This window comes from Coenobita brevimanus, chromosome 13 (genome assembly GCF_032717465.1).
Source record: "Coenobita brevimanus isolate Jiangsu-jjx chromosome 13, ASM3271746v2, whole genome shotgun sequence".
NCBI classification, from domain to species: Eukaryota; Metazoa; Arthropoda; class Malacostraca; order Decapoda; family Coenobitidae; genus Coenobita; species Coenobita brevimanus.
In genome coordinates this window covers 38,183,170-38,205,665 of record NC_136966.1, presented here as the reverse complement: position 1 = coordinate 38,205,665, position 22,496 = coordinate 38,183,170, and the positions used below count along the sequence as shown (strand labels likewise).

The 22,496-nt window shown below is 41.3% G+C and overlaps 1 protein-coding gene across 1 annotated transcript in view; it reads right to left on the bottom strand.

Annotated features, from left to right (window-relative positions):
* LOC145415519 (pancreatic triacylglycerol lipase-like) overlaps positions 1–22,496 on the bottom strand; it is a 126,799-nt gene that overhangs the window by 40,820 nt on the left and 63,483 nt on the right. The window contains exon 4 of the mRNA XM_080284755.1: positions 1,888–2,095. Coding sequence (XP_080140881.1) covers positions 1,888–2,095 — 208 coding nt within the window. The remainder of the gene's footprint in view (positions 1–1,887; positions 2,096–22,496) is intronic.

The window sequence follows — 22,496 nt, the reverse complement described above, 5'->3', positions numbered from 1 at the left end:
ATGAGTTGACAGAGGATTAATTTATTTTGAATCTTTCCAGTTCACGCGGATGAATTAATGACTACTATTCTTACAGATATGCCAATAGACGACTATGCCGACATCACATTCACCAAGTTCATGGATGCACAAAGTAATTTATGCATCACTCTTTGAGGGCACATACAACTACTCGTAAATAAGCTATATACTTCCTGTGATAGACAGAGGGAGAAATTGTGTACAAAGTAAAATTTTCCCTCTGCTGTCATAGAAAATCACCTGTTTAGGATTATATGACCAAAAACCACGGACGAGGTGCTTCTGTGTACAGGGTACACTGTGTATACAAGAACTTGGTACAGGTGACACCAGCACGTTGCTTGTACACGGTCGACGAACGTGTTTGCATTAGGAAATCCGGTTATAATAAACAAACAAAATAAGACCGGCAACTACAAATATAAGACTTCCTCCCCCGCAGATGAACTACCTAAACAGCGCCGTTCTTGCCCGTCACGCTCCCTGTCCACCTGCGTGAGAAGCCGGCACCATGCTCAGGTAACGTGAAGGTTTTGTAGCTGTGTGAAGACTGGCCGGCCCATCACACCATCACCCTCAATGACTGATTAGCCTTGCCATCAACCATAAATATACGCTTCCACTTACCGCTACTGTAAGGTCGTATTTTCGTTTCTTCTTCTTTGGTGATTTACTTTATCCCTTTATACGCAGTTTGTCTCTCGCATGCACACGCACGCACGCATATTCTCTCTCTCTCTCTCTTTCTCTCTCTCTTGCTCGTATCAAAAGGTTACCCACTTAAAACCCAGGGCACATGTCATCCGTATTCACATGCCTTAAACGGAGTAAAACCACAACACCAACATTATTCACTCTTGACCTGCATGTGCGAAACCTTGAGGAGTAATTTTGAGAGAAACTCCACCTTGTTCTCTGACATGGAACTATTATACTCGGTTTACTTTTATCTGACGGTGCTGGGCCACTCTCAGAGCTCCAATGCCATGTCGTAGTTAAATGATTTTCGATAAGCCTTCGTTCTGAGGTAGGGAGGAATCTCTTTAGCTACCAATCCGGCCAACACTCCACCCTGACTACACTTGGCTATCATCCTAGTTGAAAGGAGGTGGGATCCGTCAGGTTACAGTAAAAGCGCTGTACCACTGGGGGACTTTCAGTGTAAACCATTTCAGTCGCATGACGTATTTCAGCTCTTCAGTTCTTGCCATCTCCAAACAATTTCACTCAGACCAAGCTACACATTTCGGGCTGGAGGGCTTTGATACAGCCCTAATCATACTATGAATACTAGAGGCACATCCCAAGCTCAAAAAAACAGTCTAGAAGTAACAAAGCTAACAAGAAAAAACGTCATCGGGCTGAAGGAAGTTAAGTGATACTTGTTTTCTGACTTGTAACTACTTCCATCCAAAACTTTCAATGTTAGCCACTTAAGTATGATGACGTCTTTTTTTTCAAGTTACCACCAGATTATTTCCTTCAATCAGAAAGGCGTGGCACAGTGAAGGGACTGATGAAGGCTACATTTAACTCCAACTCGTATACTTTCCCCTACGCTGACTCACATCGTCCAAGGTAAGTAACAATATACGAAACAGGCACGTTCGTTGACCTCATGACCTACGCCGCTTCATGGGAGGGTAGGGAAGAAATGGGCGAGGCGAGCAAAGGAACTGGTGAGATGTGCTGGAAATTTTGGGGAGCGGTGTGGCTGGGACAGGAAGAATACTGTGTTGAAATAGGTGTTGTATGAGTAGTGGTTTGCGCGCAGAGAAGGTTTATTTCAAAATATCCTTCAAGAATGAGTGTCAGGGCGAGTGGGTAAATAATGGGCGTAGGGACAGAGAAAAGGGTGGAATAAACTGGACTCGTGGTCTGGAGTGGGTGGGGCCGTGAGAACACTGGGGGCTGTGGGAGTGATGGCCGGAGTGCAGCGACGGTCTGTTTCAGTTTTCTCCAGCAACAACAACAATAACAAGCCTGCATTGCTCTCACATACCTGGAATCTTCCAATGCCTGTCAAAAAGATGTCCTCATAGTGAAAGGGTTTACTTAACACAATGAAGGTGTTCTAAAAAAGCCAAATGAAAACAATTTAACACAGTTTTAATCTCTACAAAAACTGCTGATAATCTGAGCAGTTTTTATATCCATTACGGTACCAGTATATGCTGGATCTCGTAAAAACAAAAATACATATGACGCATTGGAGAAGATAATCTCAGTTTTAAGTCAGTGCAGGTAAGTCAGTGTCTCCAGTAAATGTTTAAATTACAAGCAACTGGAGGTTTTGGTTGATACGTTAATTTAGCTTGATTTTCCTGCGGCAGTTATTTGCAAAGTTAGTTTGGATAAAATCATATGAGGTGGTTGGACTCAGGTGTATTTGCTATTATATACTGGAGTCGTTGTTCTCTATCTTTATCTAAATATCTACCTATCTATCTATATATCCATCTGTCTATATCTATCTATCTATCTATCCATCTATCTATTTCTATCTATATATCTATCCATCTGTCTATATCTATCTATCTATTTATCCATCTGTCTATATCTATCCATCCATCTCTCTCTCTCTCTCTATCTATCTATATCCATCTATCTATCTATATATATAATTATGCTGTAAATATCGTCCAATGTGTGTAACACTAAAAAAAAAAAATATTCTGCATTGTTTTACCAATAGGTGGGGTGGCCGCCATTCAACTGCATGTAGTCCAACCAAACGGTTACTACAGTACATTCATACTGTACTGTACACTGAATGTCATGTCAGTCGGTATCCTGACTTCAGGAACTCATTCACCACGCTGGCTGGTAACCACATAACCTGTAATTGGACATCTGGTGGTGTTGTCGGATAAGCAGCTCCGACCGTGTGTGTCCCATGAGCGTTCCAGCAGAAGAAAAAATGGTGTTTATTGCGCACACACTTTCAACACTCCAGGATCATCAGCTGTCCATCAACTCCACACCGCCATCATCTCCACTTCTCCATCATCACCACTCCATCATCTCCACATCTGCACCATCTCTCCACTACTTCCTCATATCTCAATATTTCTTTTGTTACACTCGTCAATACGCACAAATCTCATTTACATTTTGTTCTGAACGAAATCTAAGAATGAAAATAGGCGTGTTCTAACGGAGCCCTGCCAATCTCTCTCTCTCTCTCTCTCTCTCTCTCTCTCTCTCTCTCTCACACACACACACACAACACACACACACACACACACACACACACACACACACACACACACACACACACACACACAATAAATAATTAAATGGCAGTTGTCAAGTAGTCGTCAGCTTCATCATCAAGCACATCAGCAATATCGTCAGCAAGACCAATAGTCTTATTGGCCTTGATCGTCAGTACAACCCGGTAAAAACAATGCGGTAGTGAGTTGTAACAGTGGATGGCTGGCAGGTGGACCGTCTCGTTGCCATCTCAAGGTCGCAGCTGCCACATCTCCCCTCTCTCGCCTCCTCTCCCCTTCCCTCACTGAAGCACCCCCACCCTTCCCTCCCTCCTGCCGGGAAACTGCAATGCAAACAAGGGTCACGTCAGCTCAGGACCCCACCATTGTGTCTGCTTGCACAACCTCCCAGCGGTCTCGAGTCAGTTGTTGATGTTTGTCACTGGCCTCAATCCGCCTCGGCAACGGGCTAGCAAATAACACCACTATTTTCATCCCAAGCTGTCAAAATTAATAACAGCACTATTTTCTTCCGAAGCTATTAATATAACCCCATTAGCTTCGTCCTACTTTAGTCCTTGATAGATCATTCTTTCCTCTATCATCAGTCAATCAGTCCATTACTTCCGCCTCAATCTTTTTTTTTTTTCCATTCTTTCCAGTTATTTCTGCCCCACAATTGTTCTTGCCTCTGTAATCAATCAGTCAATCAGTTACTTCCGTCCCACGCCAGTTCTTGATTTTTCCCCCTCTTCATTTATTCAGTCAATCAGCTACTTTCATTGCAGGCCTGTCCTTGGTATAACATTTTATTTGCATGCATTACTCCCGCATCGTGTTTGTTCTGTTGTCCATTGCGTCTACCACTCCTTCCATCTACAGAGCTGAAAGGGCGACCTTTAGAGGGCAGTTTCTCCAGATTTTTTTTTTTTTTTTTAATCGACTACAGATTGCGACGTTTTATTTCTGAATCATAAAAATTATCGGCAACATAGTCACCCTAACTCAGTGTCCCAAGTTTTCAATATATCAGAAATATGTGCGTGGATAAGGCTGCTTAGTTCCATCTTTGAGCGTCATTCCATTAAACAGAGTAATATCAGATATGCTAAAAAAATAAATACCAGCACAGCCTGATACATGAAAGAAGTAGAGAATGGAAGTGTGCTGATGAAGGGGTTGAAGAGTGTTGGCAGATGGAGTGGGCACACAGAATGGATACGCCAGGTGATGCAAAAGGCGTCTGGCTGTGTCGCACGGCACTCTTTTATCAGTTCTCCATGTCATATTAACGCGTGCTACCTTCCCTTCTTCATATTCTTTGCGTATTTCTTCGCTTCTAATATCATTCCTTTTATGTGCACCATCAAACTCAGTCAAGTTAACTGTTGCACTTCCCTCATCATTTCCATCCTTCAGTTTTTCCATGTAAAATGCCCAGGTCTCACTTTTTATTTTATTTTTTTCACCTTCACCCCTCATAGTCCACCATTGTTTTCCTGGATTCATATCTACATTTTCGCTACTCTGTCCGAAAGTTACCAGCTGTCAGAGAATTTCGCACTTCATTTCTTTCCGAACTTCATTTTTGTAACTTTTTTTTTTTCACTTTCAGTATGCTTTCTATTTCTGTTATAAGAACTCCTTTCCTTAGTCCTCCCTTTCTAATTCTCAGTACTAGCAAAATGTCCCTCTCTTATTACTCGTCATTCTGGCAATAATACACATTAAATATTGTTAACCAAATACGCTACTGTATTGTCTGAACGCATTCCACAAATATTCAAAGCCAATTTCAACCCGGTTCACTGACACTTATTCGTCCCTTTTCTATTACTCATATTCACCCACTACAATTTTCTACATTTTTCCACGTTTGTTCTTTCAAAATGATCAGCCACTCCTCTTATGTCTTGCGTGTCTCTGTCGGTTTCGCCTGACACACTACAATCATATAAACAGATAATCCTCCACACCGTTCTATCCATTGTCACTAAGATACCCAAGCAGTAAGTATATTACCAGGTTACTTTTTAAATTTACTTCACTTTCTCAATGACATCTATACAGTATTTATAGATATTCTCGTCCGCATAAAATATGAATTATACATAACATTCTTCCCTAACACGTATCTCTCTTCCACGCCTGTCATTAATAACCCCCGGCACGCCAAGGCGGTCCATTACATCACGTACAGGATCCCAACAAATTCTGTCATTCAGATCACCTGCGGTCAGACCTATATAACCCATTGGTATGTACTACGCTATATACTAGTAACTCCCGGCAGGAGGGGAGATGGGAGGCCGTTTCCATAACACAACCGCGACCTTGAGACAGTCCACCTCCATTCTTCCATGATACAAGTCCATGATGTAGCAGTGCACAATAAACATAGGCCTAAAATAAACTCAGTAACATGTGCAGATTATGAAACATGAACCTGACTTATCTACGGCTAAAAATATAATGGTTAATCGACTCTGTGTTTATCTTATAGAAATGATAAGCACTGATAAAGCTAGTCGTTAATACCAAAAGACGTCAGAAACTTGGGTAGAATACGAACTTCTGGCCTCCCTTACTGACGAATAGGGTCGGTTTGTTTTCATTTGAAGGAACTGGGCCACTCCAACAACTTAAACATTAGGTTGTGTTTGTATGGAATTCGATGGGCCTTACTGTAGTTAAGAAGCAGGAATGAATCTCCTTGGTTACGAGTAAAATTCACCCAACAATCTCACTACACATGGCCATCAACTGAGCTGATAGGGATGAAGGATGTTTGTCTGGCTAGAATAATGAGGTATAATAATAAGAGTTAGGCTAAGCGATGTTGTGTGGTTACGTAAATGAAAATGGTTGAATAATAGGCAGCACAAGTCATTCGTCAACACTTCCGGTAGTTATGCACTGACCTTCAACAACTCTAATATTGACAGTTTATAGTTCATTACATTGGTCTGGTAGGGGCTGCTTCCAAATAATTATCGTGTGTGTGTGTGTGTGTGTGTGTGTGTGTGTGTGTGTGTTGTACCCCAAATGCATACTGAATATCAATTTGATCGCCGAAAAATGAAATGAAACTGGAATAACTGCCCGGTTTCATGCATACACCAAGGCTCCTTGCATAATATATTAAGACACGTGTAGGCTACAGTTCTTGCACCTTGACATTTATAAACGAAGGTGACATTGCCAAACAGATATGACATTCTTAAAACTCATGACGCTTCCAAACAGATATGGTATTTACAAGCAGACGTGACATTTCTAAACTGAGAGCATTTACAACATCCACTGAATTTTTTAACAGATGTGAAATTTCCAGATGGACGTGACATTTCCAAACAGCCATGACATTTACAAACACATTTTTTAACAGACATTAAATCTAAAACAATATACTCCCAGACACGTATTACATTTCTGAAGAGACGAGACATTTCCCAAAACATGTGTCATCTCTTAACAGCCACGACATTTTCAAAACTCAAGATTTCTAAAGAGCCATGAGAAGCGGATGAGGGACAGTGAGATTAGTGTATAAAAATGTGAAATGTCAAGGTTACCAGCCCTAGTGTCAAAACAATAGCGGGTGGAGTGACGGTGAGGGGCTGAGGGGAAGAGTGAAGTGGATGAGACGGGAGGGAAGAAGGGAAGTGGGGAGGGAGGGAAGGGCAAGGTGGGGAGGGAGGAAAAGGGGAGGTGGGGAGGGAAGGACTGAAGGAGGGGAAAGAGAAGGAATGGGGGAATATGATAAAACTGGAAGGAGTGGAGCGGCAGGAATGGTGGAAGGGTGGGAGGGGAACGAAGGGGGACGGAGGGGAAGGACTGGAAGAGGGAAAAGATGAGAAGCACGGGGAAGAGGGAAGAGGGAGGGACGCAGGGCAGAAGAACAGTGATGAGATAAGAATACAGGAATAAGGTGGAGGAGTAGAAGGGAGAGGACAGGGGACAGGAACGAAGGAGGTAAGAGGGAAGGAGTGGAGGAGTGACGGAGAAGAGCAAGAAGGGAGGAGTGAGGTGGAGAACCAGCAGGATAGGAAGGGTGAAACGGAGGGGGAAGAGGCGACAAGGAAGGTGGAAGTGGAAGAGCAAAAAGGTAAAAATGGTGGGAGCCAGGAAAGAAGAAAAGAATTACAAGGAAGGGAGATGTGGATGGTCAGAGGAGAGGAATGAGATGAAGGTCAAATAGATGGGAAGTGGAGAGGCAGATGGAGAAGGAGAAGATGGAGAGGCAGTAAGCAAGAGAGGAAAAGGGTGTGGCAGTGCAGGATACCATTAAAACTGACCTTCTGTTACAGCTTAGACAGAAGCAAGAGGGAAAGTGTACAGTGCAAATGGAGATGTGTGTGACGATATTCAAAATTTCCTCTCTCTCTCTCCCCCTCTCTCTCTCTCTCTCTCTCTCTCTCTCTGGTTGGTTGATGACTGAACGTCACGAAAAAATATATAATAAAAACAGATTAAAACAATGAAAGCCTATCGCTGAATAGACAGCATATTTTAGAAGGTAAGGAAACACAAGCCAGTGAAGGGTCGCCACTGGTCCTAAAAATCAATAAAATATGTTACAAGTTTTATCATTACACGAGAGTTAAGCTTGTCACAGAAGATGATGTTTTGGAAACTGTTTTGCCTGGCAAATATGGGGAGTGGTGGCGCCTGCAGTGTTGCTTAGAGCAGCAGAGCAGGTTGGTATTACGACTGTTGACTGCATGGAATGAATAACAAAATGACAGGGGAACACAATATACTCAAGCTCTTCGAGATGAGCTGATTAAAATAACAAGGCACGAACATAATACGATAGCAAACTTACTAAGCTTTTGCAACTAGAATTTCACAACCGTGGGAAAAAAAAAAAAAAAAAAAAAAAAAAAAGGTTTTGGCCAACATAAGTATGTGTCCAGGGCAACGATATGGTTTATGGAGAACCGCTGTGATCCACTGACTGCAGAAAGTTCTTTTGTGTTGACGTCATCTGCCTGCGGCATGAATAACCTGGCATGTAATATCATGCATAAGTATGCTATAAAAAAAAAAAAAAAAAAACGTAATGTACAAAATGCATTAAAAAAAAAAAGTTATTCAGGTAACAGCCTGCATGACTTGTAGGATTTCTCTCTAACAAATTCATCTGACTGTAGTATGATGAAAGTAAAAAAATAAACAAACAAATAAAATGTAAAGTCAACAACAGAGAATATAGAGAGCTTAAAAAAGTAAAGCAAAGCATAGAGTCGAGACTTAAACTGTACAGGTATCCTTCTGCATGACTTGAGATTTCTCTCAGCCGAGCAAATTCTCTCGGTTGTAGCATGAAAAAACTGTAATTTGCTGACAAAATAAAAATTTAACAAAACATTAAGACAACACCTAATTTGTACAAGCATCAAATTGCACGTCACTGCATGGAGTGACCCTGAAAGAATGGTGGTGCAATGAGTAGGTTAGCAGCGGTAGTTGTTGCAACATCAGGCCCATCTGGACGTGATCCAGGTGGACTACAAGGTGAAGGTGTCCTTGTCCTGCACCTCACCATCCTCTTTTCGGGGAATAGGGAGGGAGATGAGGGACGTTTGCATAACCAGGCAGTACAGCAGCTCGGTTATACTGGTGCCACGACTGTAAGCGATCCCTCCCCAGCACCACGCGTATGAGCTCAGCGCTGAATACAAAGCTGTGTTATCCTCTTCACTCCGACGACGTATTTTATCATTTATTCCTGTCTCCATACGAATTAATGCATCTCAGGATAGATTTTTTATTAAACTGGGGGGATAGATAATGCCTTAACCCCTGAGTGGCATCTTATTTATTGCGTTATTTTTATTTTAGCTTATTCTTGGTATCCCCAGACGATTCTGTTTGGTATAGGAGAATTTTTTTTTTTAACTAAATCACTAAAATATGTCTCTCTCAAGATTCATAAAATCAGTGGTAGCAAAAAAAAAAAAAAAAGGGGGGGGGCTCCTGTTGTCAAGGCTGGCCACTTCTTGCGAGATGAGGGGGGGGGGAGCGGGGAGGTAATTCGTTCTAGATTTGACAGTGCGAGAGGAGAAGATTGTATTTATTAACATTACTAGCAACACTTTATCATCAACTCATTTCCCTGACCATTATCAATATCATTGTCTGCGTCGTAATCATTATCATTGTCATCATCATCATTAATTCAATAACCATCACCAACACCATCGTCTTTTATATCATCATCACAGTCATTATCATCATCATCACCATCACCATTACCATCATCTTTAATATTATCACAATCATTATCATCATCACCATCATTTAGTCAATAACTGTCACTAACACCATCATCTTTTATATCATCATCAGTCACCATCGTCGCTCTCGTGAGGCCAGTCAGTCGCTCTCGTGAGGCCAGTCAGCTCAGACGTGCTAGAGACCTGTGGTAGTGTTGTGCTAGTGTGCTTTAGTGATCTGTGATAGTGGTTGTGTTAGTGTGTTGTAGTGATCAGCGATAGTGCTGTGCTAGTGATCCGTGAGTGTGTGTGTTGTGGTGACCCGTAGTGACCCGTGATAGTGTGTGCTACCTTGTGTGAACTAGTGCGTAATGGCTTCCTCGGCAGAGAGTTGTGTCCCCACTGCAGGTACTGAAAAGGACTACCTTGAATTAAAGGAGGAACTTCTCGAACTGAAGCGGGAGGTACAAATTCTCAGGCAGGAGAAGGCACAAATGAGGGAATTGTTGGAGGAGATGTTGGAGGAGAAAGAGAAAAAGGCTGAAGGTTGGACACTTGTTAACAAGGGTGCAACGAAGTTCACTCTTAGAAAGCAAACGGAAATTAAGACAACTAATACATTCGACACACTACGGGACGAATGTGAAGGGAAGGCAGAGAGGGAAGTAGAGGAGAAGGACGGTGAGAGAACTTCCAGTACAGGTAAGTATAAACAGAACAAGAAAGGTAAGAAAAATGTTGTTGTTGTTGGAGACTCCCAGGTGAGATATCTGAACAGGGCCATGTATACTCCACTCGCTAAACATGTGTGTCTTCCAGGGGCCAGGGTGGCTAATGTGGTAGATAAAATTTCAAATATCGTAAAGGAAAGTGGTGACAAACCCACTGTGTGCCTCAGTGTAGGAGGCAATGATATTAGTAGCCGTAAGAGTGAGGTACTGTGGAAAAGGTACAAGTTGATGTTAGAAAAGGTTAGGGAGAGGGGAGGAACCCCTGTAGTGCTTGGTGTTTTACCAAGGTGGCGGGTTGGAAGGGAATGGTTGAGCAGGGCAATAGGGTTTAATTGCCGCCTTGAAAGGTATTGCAAAGATAATGCAATACCTTTCATAGACAGCTGGGACCGGTTTTATGGACGAAGTGCCTTGTATAGTTGGGATGGGACTCATCTTAGCAGGCAAGGAGTTACTGTTTTAGCTGGAATGATAGATAGGGAGTTGGAGGGATTTTTTCGAGATTGAGAAGTAGGTGTACAGGAAGATGCAGCAACTACAGTCAGAAATCATTATTACCATGTTTGGATAGATGCATCGATACTTGCAAAATTAAGAACAAAAGTTCAACCAATAGTGTAGATACATCCACTCAGGCACCTCAAAATGAGCAGGCGATGATAGATGATAGAACAAGCGATGATAGAAGGGCGATAAGCGATAGTACAAAAAATTGTTATATTAGTAAAGTAAAGAGTTTCCCAGTTAGTAATAAAATAAATAACAGTAAATGCCAAGGTAAAGGCATAACTACTCGTAATAATCTGAAAGTGTACTACACAAACAGCCGGAGTTTACGTAATAAAATGGATGAACTGAGGGCTTTAATTTGTACAGAGAAAATAGACATTGCCGTTATTAGTGAAACTTGGATGAATACAGACACTCGAGAATTTTTAGCAGAATATCAGATAAAAGGCTATAATATTTTTGTGTCAAACCGTCAGGGAAGAAAGGGGGAGGGGTAGCTATTTATGTAAAGGATTCATTAAACTGTTACAATATAGCAGACATTAAGTAAATAGGGACACAGAAAGTGTCTGGGTTGAAATTAGTAACAATAGGGAGAAATTAGTCTTAGGAGCAATTTACAGATCTCCAAAATTAAGTAGAGCTGATAGTAAATACCTCTGGGAGGAAATTAGGAAAGCATCACAGTCCAGCTTAGTAATAATTGTTGGGGACCTTAATCTGCCAAGGATAGATTGGAGAAATCAGACAGGAGATGCAGAGTCAGAGGAATTTCTAGAGGTAGTACAGGATAATTTCCTTTATCAGTATATCAGGAGCCCACCAGAGGTAATAATATACTAGATTTGGTTTTAGCTAATAAAGAAAATATCATTAGCGATATAGAGGTTGGTGGACGACTTGGTAATAGCGATCATGAAGAAATTAAGTTCAAATTTATTTGGGATGTCTGTTCCACTGAAAATACCTCCACCGTTCCTAATTTTCGTCTAGGAGATTTCGATGGCTTAAGAGCTTATTTTCGAACGGTATTCCACAGGGAGATTAGCTATTTGAGGGAATGTCAGATTAGTGGGGATCCCCAGGTCATAGGTCAGGCGCAGGAAGCACGTGGGGACGTCCGTCAGGTGTCTGTGAGGGGGGAGGTGGTAGATAGGAATGTAGTCCAGGTGACGGAAATTAACTCAGCTCCAGTACCAAACAGACGTTCGACCAGTGAGAAGTATAACGAGTTAATAAATATAATATACGGAGGCCAAGATAGATATATTCCTTCAAAACCGTTTAGAACTAACAATTCAGAACCAAGATGGTTAAACAACAGATTAAAATCTCTCATAGGCCAAAGGAAAGGAATATATAGAAAAATAAAACGTGGAGAGGAACACTTACGTAACCGGTACACAATTTTAAATAGAGAAGTAAAGAGGGAGATAAGAAAAGCAAAGAGAAGTTATGAAATTAAGGTTGCAAGTGAATCAAAAGTAAACCCCAAGGGTTTTTATCAAATGTACCGAACGAAAAATAAAGATAGGATAGGACCACTCAGAACAGAATCAGGTGACATTACCAGTGAAGATAAAGAAATGTGCTCCATCCTAAATAATTATTTCATATCAGTATTCACCATGGAAAATCTAAGCCTGGTCCCTCAAGCAGCAAATATTTACCATGAGAATACGGAAAATATTCTTAGTAAAATAACCATTAGTAAGGAGGACGTATTGAAAGAAATTAACAAGCTAAAACCTCAAAAATCGCCAGGTCCGGACGATATATATGCAAAAATTATAAAAGAAACCAAAGAAGAATTATGTCAGCCACTTTTAACGTTATTTAATGACTCTTTAAGTTCAGGAGAAGTTCCAGAGGCGTGGAAAACCGCAAACGTAGTACCCATCTTTAAAAAGGGTGATAAATCAGCTGCGTCGAATTATCGTCCGATAAGTCTAACGTCAATAGTAGGAAAAATGTTAGAGTCAATTTTGGCAAATAAGATTAGAGAACACTTAGAAAGATTTAATCTTATAAACGAAAGTCAGCACGGATTCAGGCAAGGACGATCCTGCCTCACAAATTTGTTGTCATTCTACTCGGAGGTCTATGAGGCAGTAGATAGCGATAAAGCTTACGATGTTATTTATCTGGACTTTAGTAAAGCTTTTGATAGAGTCCCACACGAAAGGTTAGTTAGAAAGGTTCGAGCACACGGTATAGACGGCGATATCTTAAAATGGATAGAATCCTGGCTGAAAGGACGAAAGCAGAGAGTATTAATAAATGGAACTAAGTCGGACTGGGGATTAGTAACTAGCGGTGTACCACAGGGTTCAGTACTCGGTCCCTTATTATTTATCATATATATAAATGATCTAGACTTAGGAGTCAATAGCAGCATCAGCAAATTTGCCGACGATACAAAAATAGGGCGTATCATTAACTCGACTGACGATTGCCATAACTTACAGAAAGACCTCGATACATTGTCCAAATGGTCTAAAACTTGGCAAATGGAATTTAACGTTGAAAAATGTAAAGTACTTAACGTAGGGAAGACCATTGGAGATACTAAATACAGCTTAGATAACAAAGAAATTAGCAAATCGGAATGCGAGAGAGATCTAGGAGTTATGATTAGTAACGACCTTAAACCTAGGCAACAGTGCATTAATGCGAGAAATAAAGCAAATAGGGTCCTAGGATTTATTTCGAGAAGCGTGAGCAATAGATCATCTAAAGTAATACTGAAACTTTATCTAGCATTAGTAAGGCCACATTTAGACTACGCAGTACAATATTGGTGTCCTTACTATAGAATGGATATTAATTCGTTAGAAAATGTACAGAGAAGAATGACTAAAATGATACATGACGTCCGGAACCTGTCATATGAAGACAGACTGAAAAGACTAAGTCTGCATTCGCTAGAGAGGCGTAGAGTAAGGGGAGACTTAATTGAGGTTTTTAAGTGGATGAATGGTATAAATAAGGGAGATATTAGCAAGGTACTTAAAGTGAGCATACAGGATAGAACTAGAAATAATGGTTTCAAACTAGAAAAATTCCGTTTCAGAAAGGAAATCGGTAGAAATTGGTTTGGTAATAGAGTAGTAGACGAATGGAATAAGCTACCTAGTAAAGTAGTTGCTGCCTCTTCCATTGAGAGTTTCAAGCATAGGCTAGATAAGCATATGACAAATAAGGGGTGGATATAGAATAAAGAAAATATTATAACCAATACTAATTCAAAAATAAATTTTCTTTTCAGGTTACACTATGATAGTCTCTATTCTCCTTTCACACTTTCCTGTAAAATGTCCACGCCAGTTTTTCTGTACGGCGTGGTGTTCTTTCTGACTTTTTCCTGCCGGCTTCGGCTGGAGGGTTTGGAGGGCGGGGGAGAGCCTTCTTCTTTGCTATCCTTATCTCATTCTAGTAGTTCAGTTACTCTTCTAGGAGCTGCCTAGCATGGGCCAACCGGCCTACTGCAGTTGTCCTCTCTTCTTATGTTCTTATGTTCTTATGTTCCCATAATCATCATCATTCTCATCACCATTACCAAGATGTAGATTAGCTAAATTACGGCTAGACTTTCTAAATCAATCCAGAGAAACACAAGACAAGATTACATAGGATTATACTACTTTCGCCCTGCTGCTCCTACCATTTAACCGAGACTGCTGATGGCGACAAGGTCATGGCTGAGGTTATTGCGAGAAATGACTTGACACCTGCTTGGCATCCAGTTCAGGTGACGTGACTGAGCAGTAGTCGTAATGCTGAATATATCGTCTTAGAGTCGTCCAGGACAATAATAATAATAATAATAATAATAATAATGATAATAATAATAAAAGTGCTCTCAGAGGCACTAAAGATTTAACTGTCTCCGAGAGTTGCCAGAATTAAGTTGTTTTCGTCGTTCAGGCGTTAACCCTTTCAGTCCGGTGACGTTTTCCTTATATTCTTGTCATCTCCAGACTAATTTATTCAGCAATGGAAAGACATTTCGAACTGGAATGGCTAGAGGGTCTTCATTTACGCCTTCATAACGGGATGGTACCACAGAGCTGAACAAAATAATCGCCAGGCAGTAAGTATAACTCAACAAAATGCACCAACATATTCAAAGGGTTAATGGTGCCTTCTGAGATGAATTATGTCAGTTTCGTGGCGGCTATAAAGCAAAAAGATGTCGTTACTGGAAGAGTATATGGTGTCCCAGGCTGAATGTATCGTCTCGGGGCAGCCAGAATAAATCGACAAATAAACTTTCCTACTGATGGAGTAAATATTCTCCTGAGTTGCATAAACCATCTCGGGGACGTCATATGAAAACACAAAACTGCATTCTCATACTGACGAAGCAAATGTTCTCAGATGAATAACTTCTCAAGGTAGGCAAAAAAAAAAAAAAAAAAAATCTCATACTAAAGGAATCTGATATTTCCTTGAGCTGAATAAATCGTCTCCAAACAGCCTAAATGAGAAAAAAAATCGTTCTAGAAATTCAGCCCCTTTGTCTTAAATCCCTAACGTTTCGGAAAAATTTTAATCCGGAGAAGTTTTTAAAGCCGAAGAGAATAACCATAACAATAACTTCCCATAAAAATACTTTCTGGATACTGTGTATAACCCCTTCCGTTCCAGATTGTTTTTTAGCTGAATATATATATATATATATATATATATATATATATATATATATATATATATATATATATATATATATATATATATATATATATATATATATATATATTGAGCGGTCAGATTAAAGGGGAATAAACTTTGGCCGTGTTAGCATTTGTCGTCATTGTAACCTGCACGTACAATGGGTCACCAAAGTATCGATGCACAATATACGTGAAACATTTGGGAACACAGAACGAAGGTCACTGAAATATTGGTGTCCGACCCACCACACATTGGTGGCCCTACGTTGGGAGGTGTTATATATCACCAACTAGCAATATACTCTTGCAAACATATAGCAAATGTTAGGTTTATATAAACAGACATTGTTCATACACAGTGAGACGTTGGTAACCATCAGCAGTTGATCGAATGTTTCCGGTGGGCATCGGACCCCCTGTACGCCAGTACTTTTGTGACCCAGTGTACAACTGGGGATGTGAGGGATCTATTGCTTATTATAGTAATTTTAAGGTACCAAGCAAGATCTCTCTCTCTCTCTCTCTCTCTCTCTCTCTCTCTCTCTCTCTTTCTCTGCACACACACACACACACACACACACACACTAGAGACTTAAATAAAATGCAGTCTTGCATCAGCTTCACGAGAATGCACAGTTCACATTGACGCACGTACAGCGAGAGCGTTATTGTGCACCACGTTATACAGCACAGATAGATCATACACTTCCAACGTCCTAGGCAAAGTGGTAAGGCCGTAACAGTTACAAAAGCGGCATTGCAAAGTTCACACACACACACACACACACACACACACACACACACACGCACACACACACACAGTTGCTATGAGTTAAACAGATTAGACAGACATTCCTATTTGCACAATTTGGCGAGACGAAAGGGAAGACGACAGGAAAGAATACAGATAAGATGTACCGACAAGGAGGGGGGAGTAGGAAGAGGGGATGGGTGAGATAAACAGGAGAAAGAGGAAAAGGAAGAGGGCGTGGAGCGATTTTATATGATTACATCTTGTCACTAAAACTGTATATTCCATTTTATTTTGCACCACTAATAAAGTTTCGTCTCAAAATCCCCAGCTGACAAAATTTTGAATCAAACACTGCACAGTACCTGGACATGAGTGGAAAAAAACTAACCAAAGTGAAATACCCATTAAATACAAAGGCTCCTGTGACTCACAGGAGCCTTTGATGTGCAGCACTAGAGGTGTTCCAACCATGACAAGAATTAGTAGGACAGCTTATATGTAAACAAAAAGTATATATGTATCGCTTCTAGGACATTCGGGTAAGGGAAGTAATCTAAGAAACGACAGATGCTTCACAATCTTATACGATACCTTAAGATACCGACTGATCAGCTCATCCCACAACTCAACGTCTTTTCTTTTCTTTTTCCTATTTTTTATCAGCAGCAAGATCACTCACATCATTACGTAAAAGTCGTCACTAACAAGGCTCTTTAAAGTGTTTTGGTGGTTTGTGTGTGTGTGTGTGTGTGTGTGTGTGTGTGTGTGTGTGTGTGTGTGTGTGTGTGTGTGTGTGTGTGTGTGATAAACAGGAGAAGCTACAACAACAGTATAATCAACACAGGCAGGCTGCGTCAAGGTCTCCACCCACCGTCATGTGCATACCAAAACACTACTGTACAGTCGCTTTCCACACATACAACATGAATATTCAGCGTTGACTTCATTCAGTGAGCCTTAAGTATGAGGTAGAAAGACGTCTCTCTGTTTCCCAACTTGCCGGATATTTTCGTCTTTTAGCAGCTCAACTGCAGAATAAGAAATGCTACGACCTTGCATCCTTTCCAAAGAACTTTCCGTGACTAGCACCACATTCCAGTAAAAATCTATTGCTGTAATTCAGCACTGAATGTGAAGATACGGCAATTTTACGCCAGATTAAAATGAAAATTACAGTCAAATCTACCCTCGGATATGATTACATTTGATCTTCAATATTCAAAAATGGTAAACTGTGCACCACCAAGGGTACTCTTTTAGTAAGTTTAAAAGAGGCATGAGATATGATTCTAAAAGTAATCCTTCATTATAATCGGGTTATACAATTGAATACGTTACCCATATTTACTGGAAGACATTGGGGGACCTATTTATCAATCACTGTCTATCGCCAGACGCCTTAAAGGCCGGTTCACACGAGCAAAATCGCGGTCGTTTTTTGCCGGAATTTGCTTCCCGGTAGAAATTCCCGCTGCTTTTTTCGCCGGTATGGAGAGACCGACATGTCGGTCTTTTTTTGCCGGAATCGGGAGAAAGAAGCCAGGCCGATTTAAATGGAAGCACCGAACGAGGCAAAGCTCTGGGAACGAAGACTAATACGACATCTTCTTTACACTACTACCACAACTGATCTCACCGTAGCGTTCATTCCAGTTTGGGTGTATCTAATATGAGCATGAGTATAAAAGTATGATGATTTAAGTATGAGTTAAAGGTAAAGGAATCTTGTACATGATTTAAGCTTAAGAAAATTTATGCAAACGGCCCCTGAAGCCACCGGAAAGTTGAATGGCAGTAAAGGCCTATTCTATCTATCTATTGCCAGACGCCATAATTCCGTAAGGGAAGGCCTATTCACAGAGCTAAATCGCGACCGTGAGGGCTCATCTTGAAGTTGGAAAAGCACAAGAGCTGCACACCTAGTACGAGTACGGTGGTCCATCCTTGTAAACACTTGCAGCGCTCCTGCCTCTGCAGTCCCAGTACGTGTGAACACCTTTCCGGGAGAAATGCCGAAAACCGGCATTTTTTCCCGCAAATCGGCGAAAAAAACGGCCGCGATTAAGCTCGTGTGAACCGGCCTTAATCCCGATTGGGGTGGCCGCAAAACGGATCGCCTCCCTTTCATTCTATCCTCCGCCAACAGGCTTCTCTGTCTCAAACTCACACCCCCCTCACTCATCTGTCCCTTCACCCCATCCTTACACCCCTCGGCCTCCCCCTTCCTCTCTCCTCCTCACTCACATACATTCTCTTAGTCAATACCTCATTCTCCATTCTCTCCACACAGTCAAACCATCCTAAAGAAGAGAGAAAGTTAGATACAATCCCCTTCTCCTCCTGTGCCCTATTAAGCAAATAAGACTGCATGCACATAGGCTACCTGCAGTGTCGACCCTGACCTGCAGGTGAGGTTGCTACATCCCGCCAGTACAAAGTGCGAGGGAGACGAGGAGAGGGGAAAAGAGGAGGCCAGGTCCCATCTCTTGCCCACTGTAGTTCCTGGAATCCGTAACTTTTTTCACCTCTCGCTTACTTTGGTTACCTTTAGCTCCTGGAATCCGTGACTTTTATATTTTTCTTTCATTCCTGTTATTTTAGCTCCTCGAATTGGTGTTTTTTCTTATTCTTGTTATTTTTAGCCTTTTGAATAGGTCTTTTTATTTTGTGCTTATTCTGCTTATTCTTCTTATTTAGTTCCTTGAATCGGTGTAATTTTTCGCATGTTGTTGCTATTTCCAGACAATGTTATTCAGTTTAGGAGGGATTTTTTTTTAACGCTATACCTGTAGCTTTGACTGACTCCATCACAAATGGCTTATCCTAAGATCCATAAAATTATCACGAGATGCCAATATGAAGATAAAAATAAGTTGTTGGGATGAAAGGCTTTGTCTCAGATATGGCAAAGAGATAACGGTAATTAATTTTTTATCATTTATTACATGTACGTTCCCTTCCCATAAAATCTGTAAAATTTTTGAGCATTCAAGACACAGGAGTAATCTAAGAGAAGTCCAAGGTACCTACAGTAGTGGATCATCGTTACTATACACAATGCTTGGGTAGTGTCCGTGAGCTTATGAAATAAAGGAAAAATACCTAGTAATGTTGCGTGTCCCCTCCCCCTCCAAAAAAAAATCGTGTCTACCTAAAGCCAGTTCCTGGTACATCAGGCTGGCCGACCTCACAGTCCCTTATTTCCTATACGTCTCCACCCAGTCATTCCATCTCACCCTCAGTTTCCCCTTTTCCTCCCATACCCCCTCTGCTTCACTCACACACATTCTCTTAGTCAGTCTCTCATTCACCATTATCTGCACATAGCTAAACCATCTAAAGTTGCTTATATATATATATATATATATATATATATATATATATATATATATATATATATATATATATATATATATATATAAAATCCATCTGAGCCCAGTGTCCTCAATATAGGACGGAACTGGGAATTTTCAAAAGTTAATAAAGTAGAGACCCCCCGGGTAGGGACCTGTGAGCATTGCGACTATGAGCCGATAGGCGGAGGGCGGTACGTTTAATACCCTGCCAGCCCAGGAACTCCGGGAACCAATGGGATATATACACACAAGGGCAATGAGAAAGCTTGGGATCGAGGAGTGACTGGTTAGGGTGGTTATGGCTATGTATGTGGGTGCTCGCACCCAGGTAAGAGTGAATGGAGATTTTGATGAGTTTTCCTTTAATGTTGGTGTGCATCAGGGGTCAGTCTTGAGACCCTTCTTTATCATGGTGCTTGAAGCCCTCTCACGTGACTTCAGAAACGGACTCCCGTGGGAGATGTATGCTGATGATTTGGTGCTGGCTGCAGAGAATGAAAGGAAGGCGGAGGAAAGACTTAGGAAGTGGAGAGATGGTATAGGGGACAAGGGCTTGGGAGTAAATGCAGATAAAACATAGGTAATGGTATCTAGGGCTGATTGCGGTTCTGTCAAAGAAGAGGGAGAGTGGCCATGTACGGTTTGCCACAAGGGCGTGGGAAGTAATTCCATCTTGTGCAGTGTTTGTGACAAGTGGATGCATAACAGATGTAGTGATATTAGATGTAGAATGCGAGATAATGCTGATTTCATGTGTACGGTGTGTAAGGGAGAGCATGTGGAGACTATAAGGCTTAAAAGGACTGATCTTGCTGGTGAGTCTCTCGAGTGTGTGGAAGAGTCTTGCTTTTTTGGGGAAATATTATGCGCTGGAGGAGCGGCTGGAGCTAGATCTGTGGCAAGAGTGAGGAGCGGTTGGAAGAAGTTTGGGGAGCTGTTGCCACTCTTGACATATAGAGGGCGCTCCCTACTCGCTAGGGGATCACTATATGCGGCATGTATTAGGGGAGTAATGCTGTATGGAAGTGAGACCTGGGTAGTAAAGGAAGAGGATATTCGCAGGATCAAACGTACAAAAATGACAATGATTAGAGGGATGTGCAGTGCGTCTTTGAGTGTGAGGTCTGGGGGTGGGCTAGGTTTACGATGGAAGAGTTAAGAGGTAGGATGGGAGTTGAGTGTATTGGTGTTGTAATGAGGAGGGGTAGATTAAGATGGTTTGGGCATTTAAAGAGGATGGGGGATGACAACTGAGTGCAAAAAGTGTGAAGTGTTAAAGTTAGGGATAGGGTTGCGAAAGGTGGACCGAAAAAGACCTGTGACGTGGTCACTGAATGTGACCTCTGGGATAAGGGACTGAACAGGGAGGCTGCCAGAGATCAAGCAGCATGGATAGCCGCCATTAGCTGCCAAGGCCGACTCATGCAAGCATGTTGGAGCCTTTAAAAACGAAACGTATATATATATATATATATATATATATATATATATATATATATATATATATATATATATATATATACACGTTTCGTTTTTAAAGGCTCCAACATGCTTGCATATATATATATATATATATATATATATATATATATATATATATAATCTCATATCAAAAACAGTTTGAGTGTCCACTGCAGGGCCGGCCTATCCCTACCGAAGTGGGGACGATACACCCAATGCATATGGCTTAGGCTGTCCGGTAGAGATTGTACGTATGGTGAGAAGTGCTTGTAAGTGTAATTGTAGTGTTGGAGTAGCTCTGGATGTGTGTAGTCTGTGAACCAAGTGTAATCGGCCAGCGCAAGCCGACTGGGTGCAAGCATACTTTAGTATGCGACACTGGTTCAACCACAGCACCCCTTGTGTCCGCCAATGCAGTACGTGGCCAGAAGAACGCTCCCAAAGTTTATTACCCTGGCGGGGCGCGAACCCTCGTTCTTCAGTGTACGAAAACGCACACTTTACCACTGTACCACAGAGGCTCCATATATATATATATATATATATATATATATATATATACAGAGAGAGAGAGAGAGAGAGAGAGAGAGAGAGAGAGAGAGAAATAGATAGATAGATATAGATAGATAGATAAAGATATAGATAGATAGATATAGGTAGATAGATAGCTATAGATATATATAAATAGATAGACAGATGGATAGATAGATAGGATGGATATAGATATGGATAGATAGACATACAGACACAGAGACAGGCAGGTAGACAGGTAAACAGAGAGATGTGTATGTGTGAGGAGGTAAACATATTCTTTTATGTTTAGTTCCTTTCCTGGCACAAGGACAGCCCTCGTCGCTTCGTGAAAAATTAAGTCCTTAGCCAATAACTGGTATAAGAAAATGGTATAGGAGGAAGCGGCAGGAGCTTGCAGTTTACAGCACAATAAACTGGAAATAAACGAGCAGCATAAATCTACTGGGAATATAAATAAATGAGGAAGTCAAATCGCTCCTACATGTAAAGTGAGGCGAGGTGAAGCAAGGTGAGATAAGATAGAGTAAGGCAAGGTGAGGTGAGGTGAGGTAAGGTGAGGAGGTGACGTTAGAGAAGGTGAGATGATCGTGTGGTGGTTTGCCTGTTAGGTCGCTGTCGGGTCACGCACAACCTTCAACCCTCATCCAAAAATAATCGGAAAATTGAAGGCTTGGTACACCACCTACTTACTCTTCCTTCTCCTCAACGATTTATTTTGTATATTACACTTTAACATCCTTGTATACAGTTTACATCATGTTAATATTGACACTGTGTTCATTATTAACATACAAGACAATACTAAAGTGTAATGTGCAAAATAAATAGCCTAAGGAGAGGTGTTACGAAGTCTCCAGAGCCGAGCGCGTGAGTCAGATATAAGGGAAGCCGCGTACGTAGACAGTCACACTTAGGGCATGGGGCAGGACCTGGCATGGGGTACTCTATAGACGATACTGGGAAGATAGTTTTTATATTCTCTGATGTACAAGTGAAGTGTGGATGGTCAAGGCATTC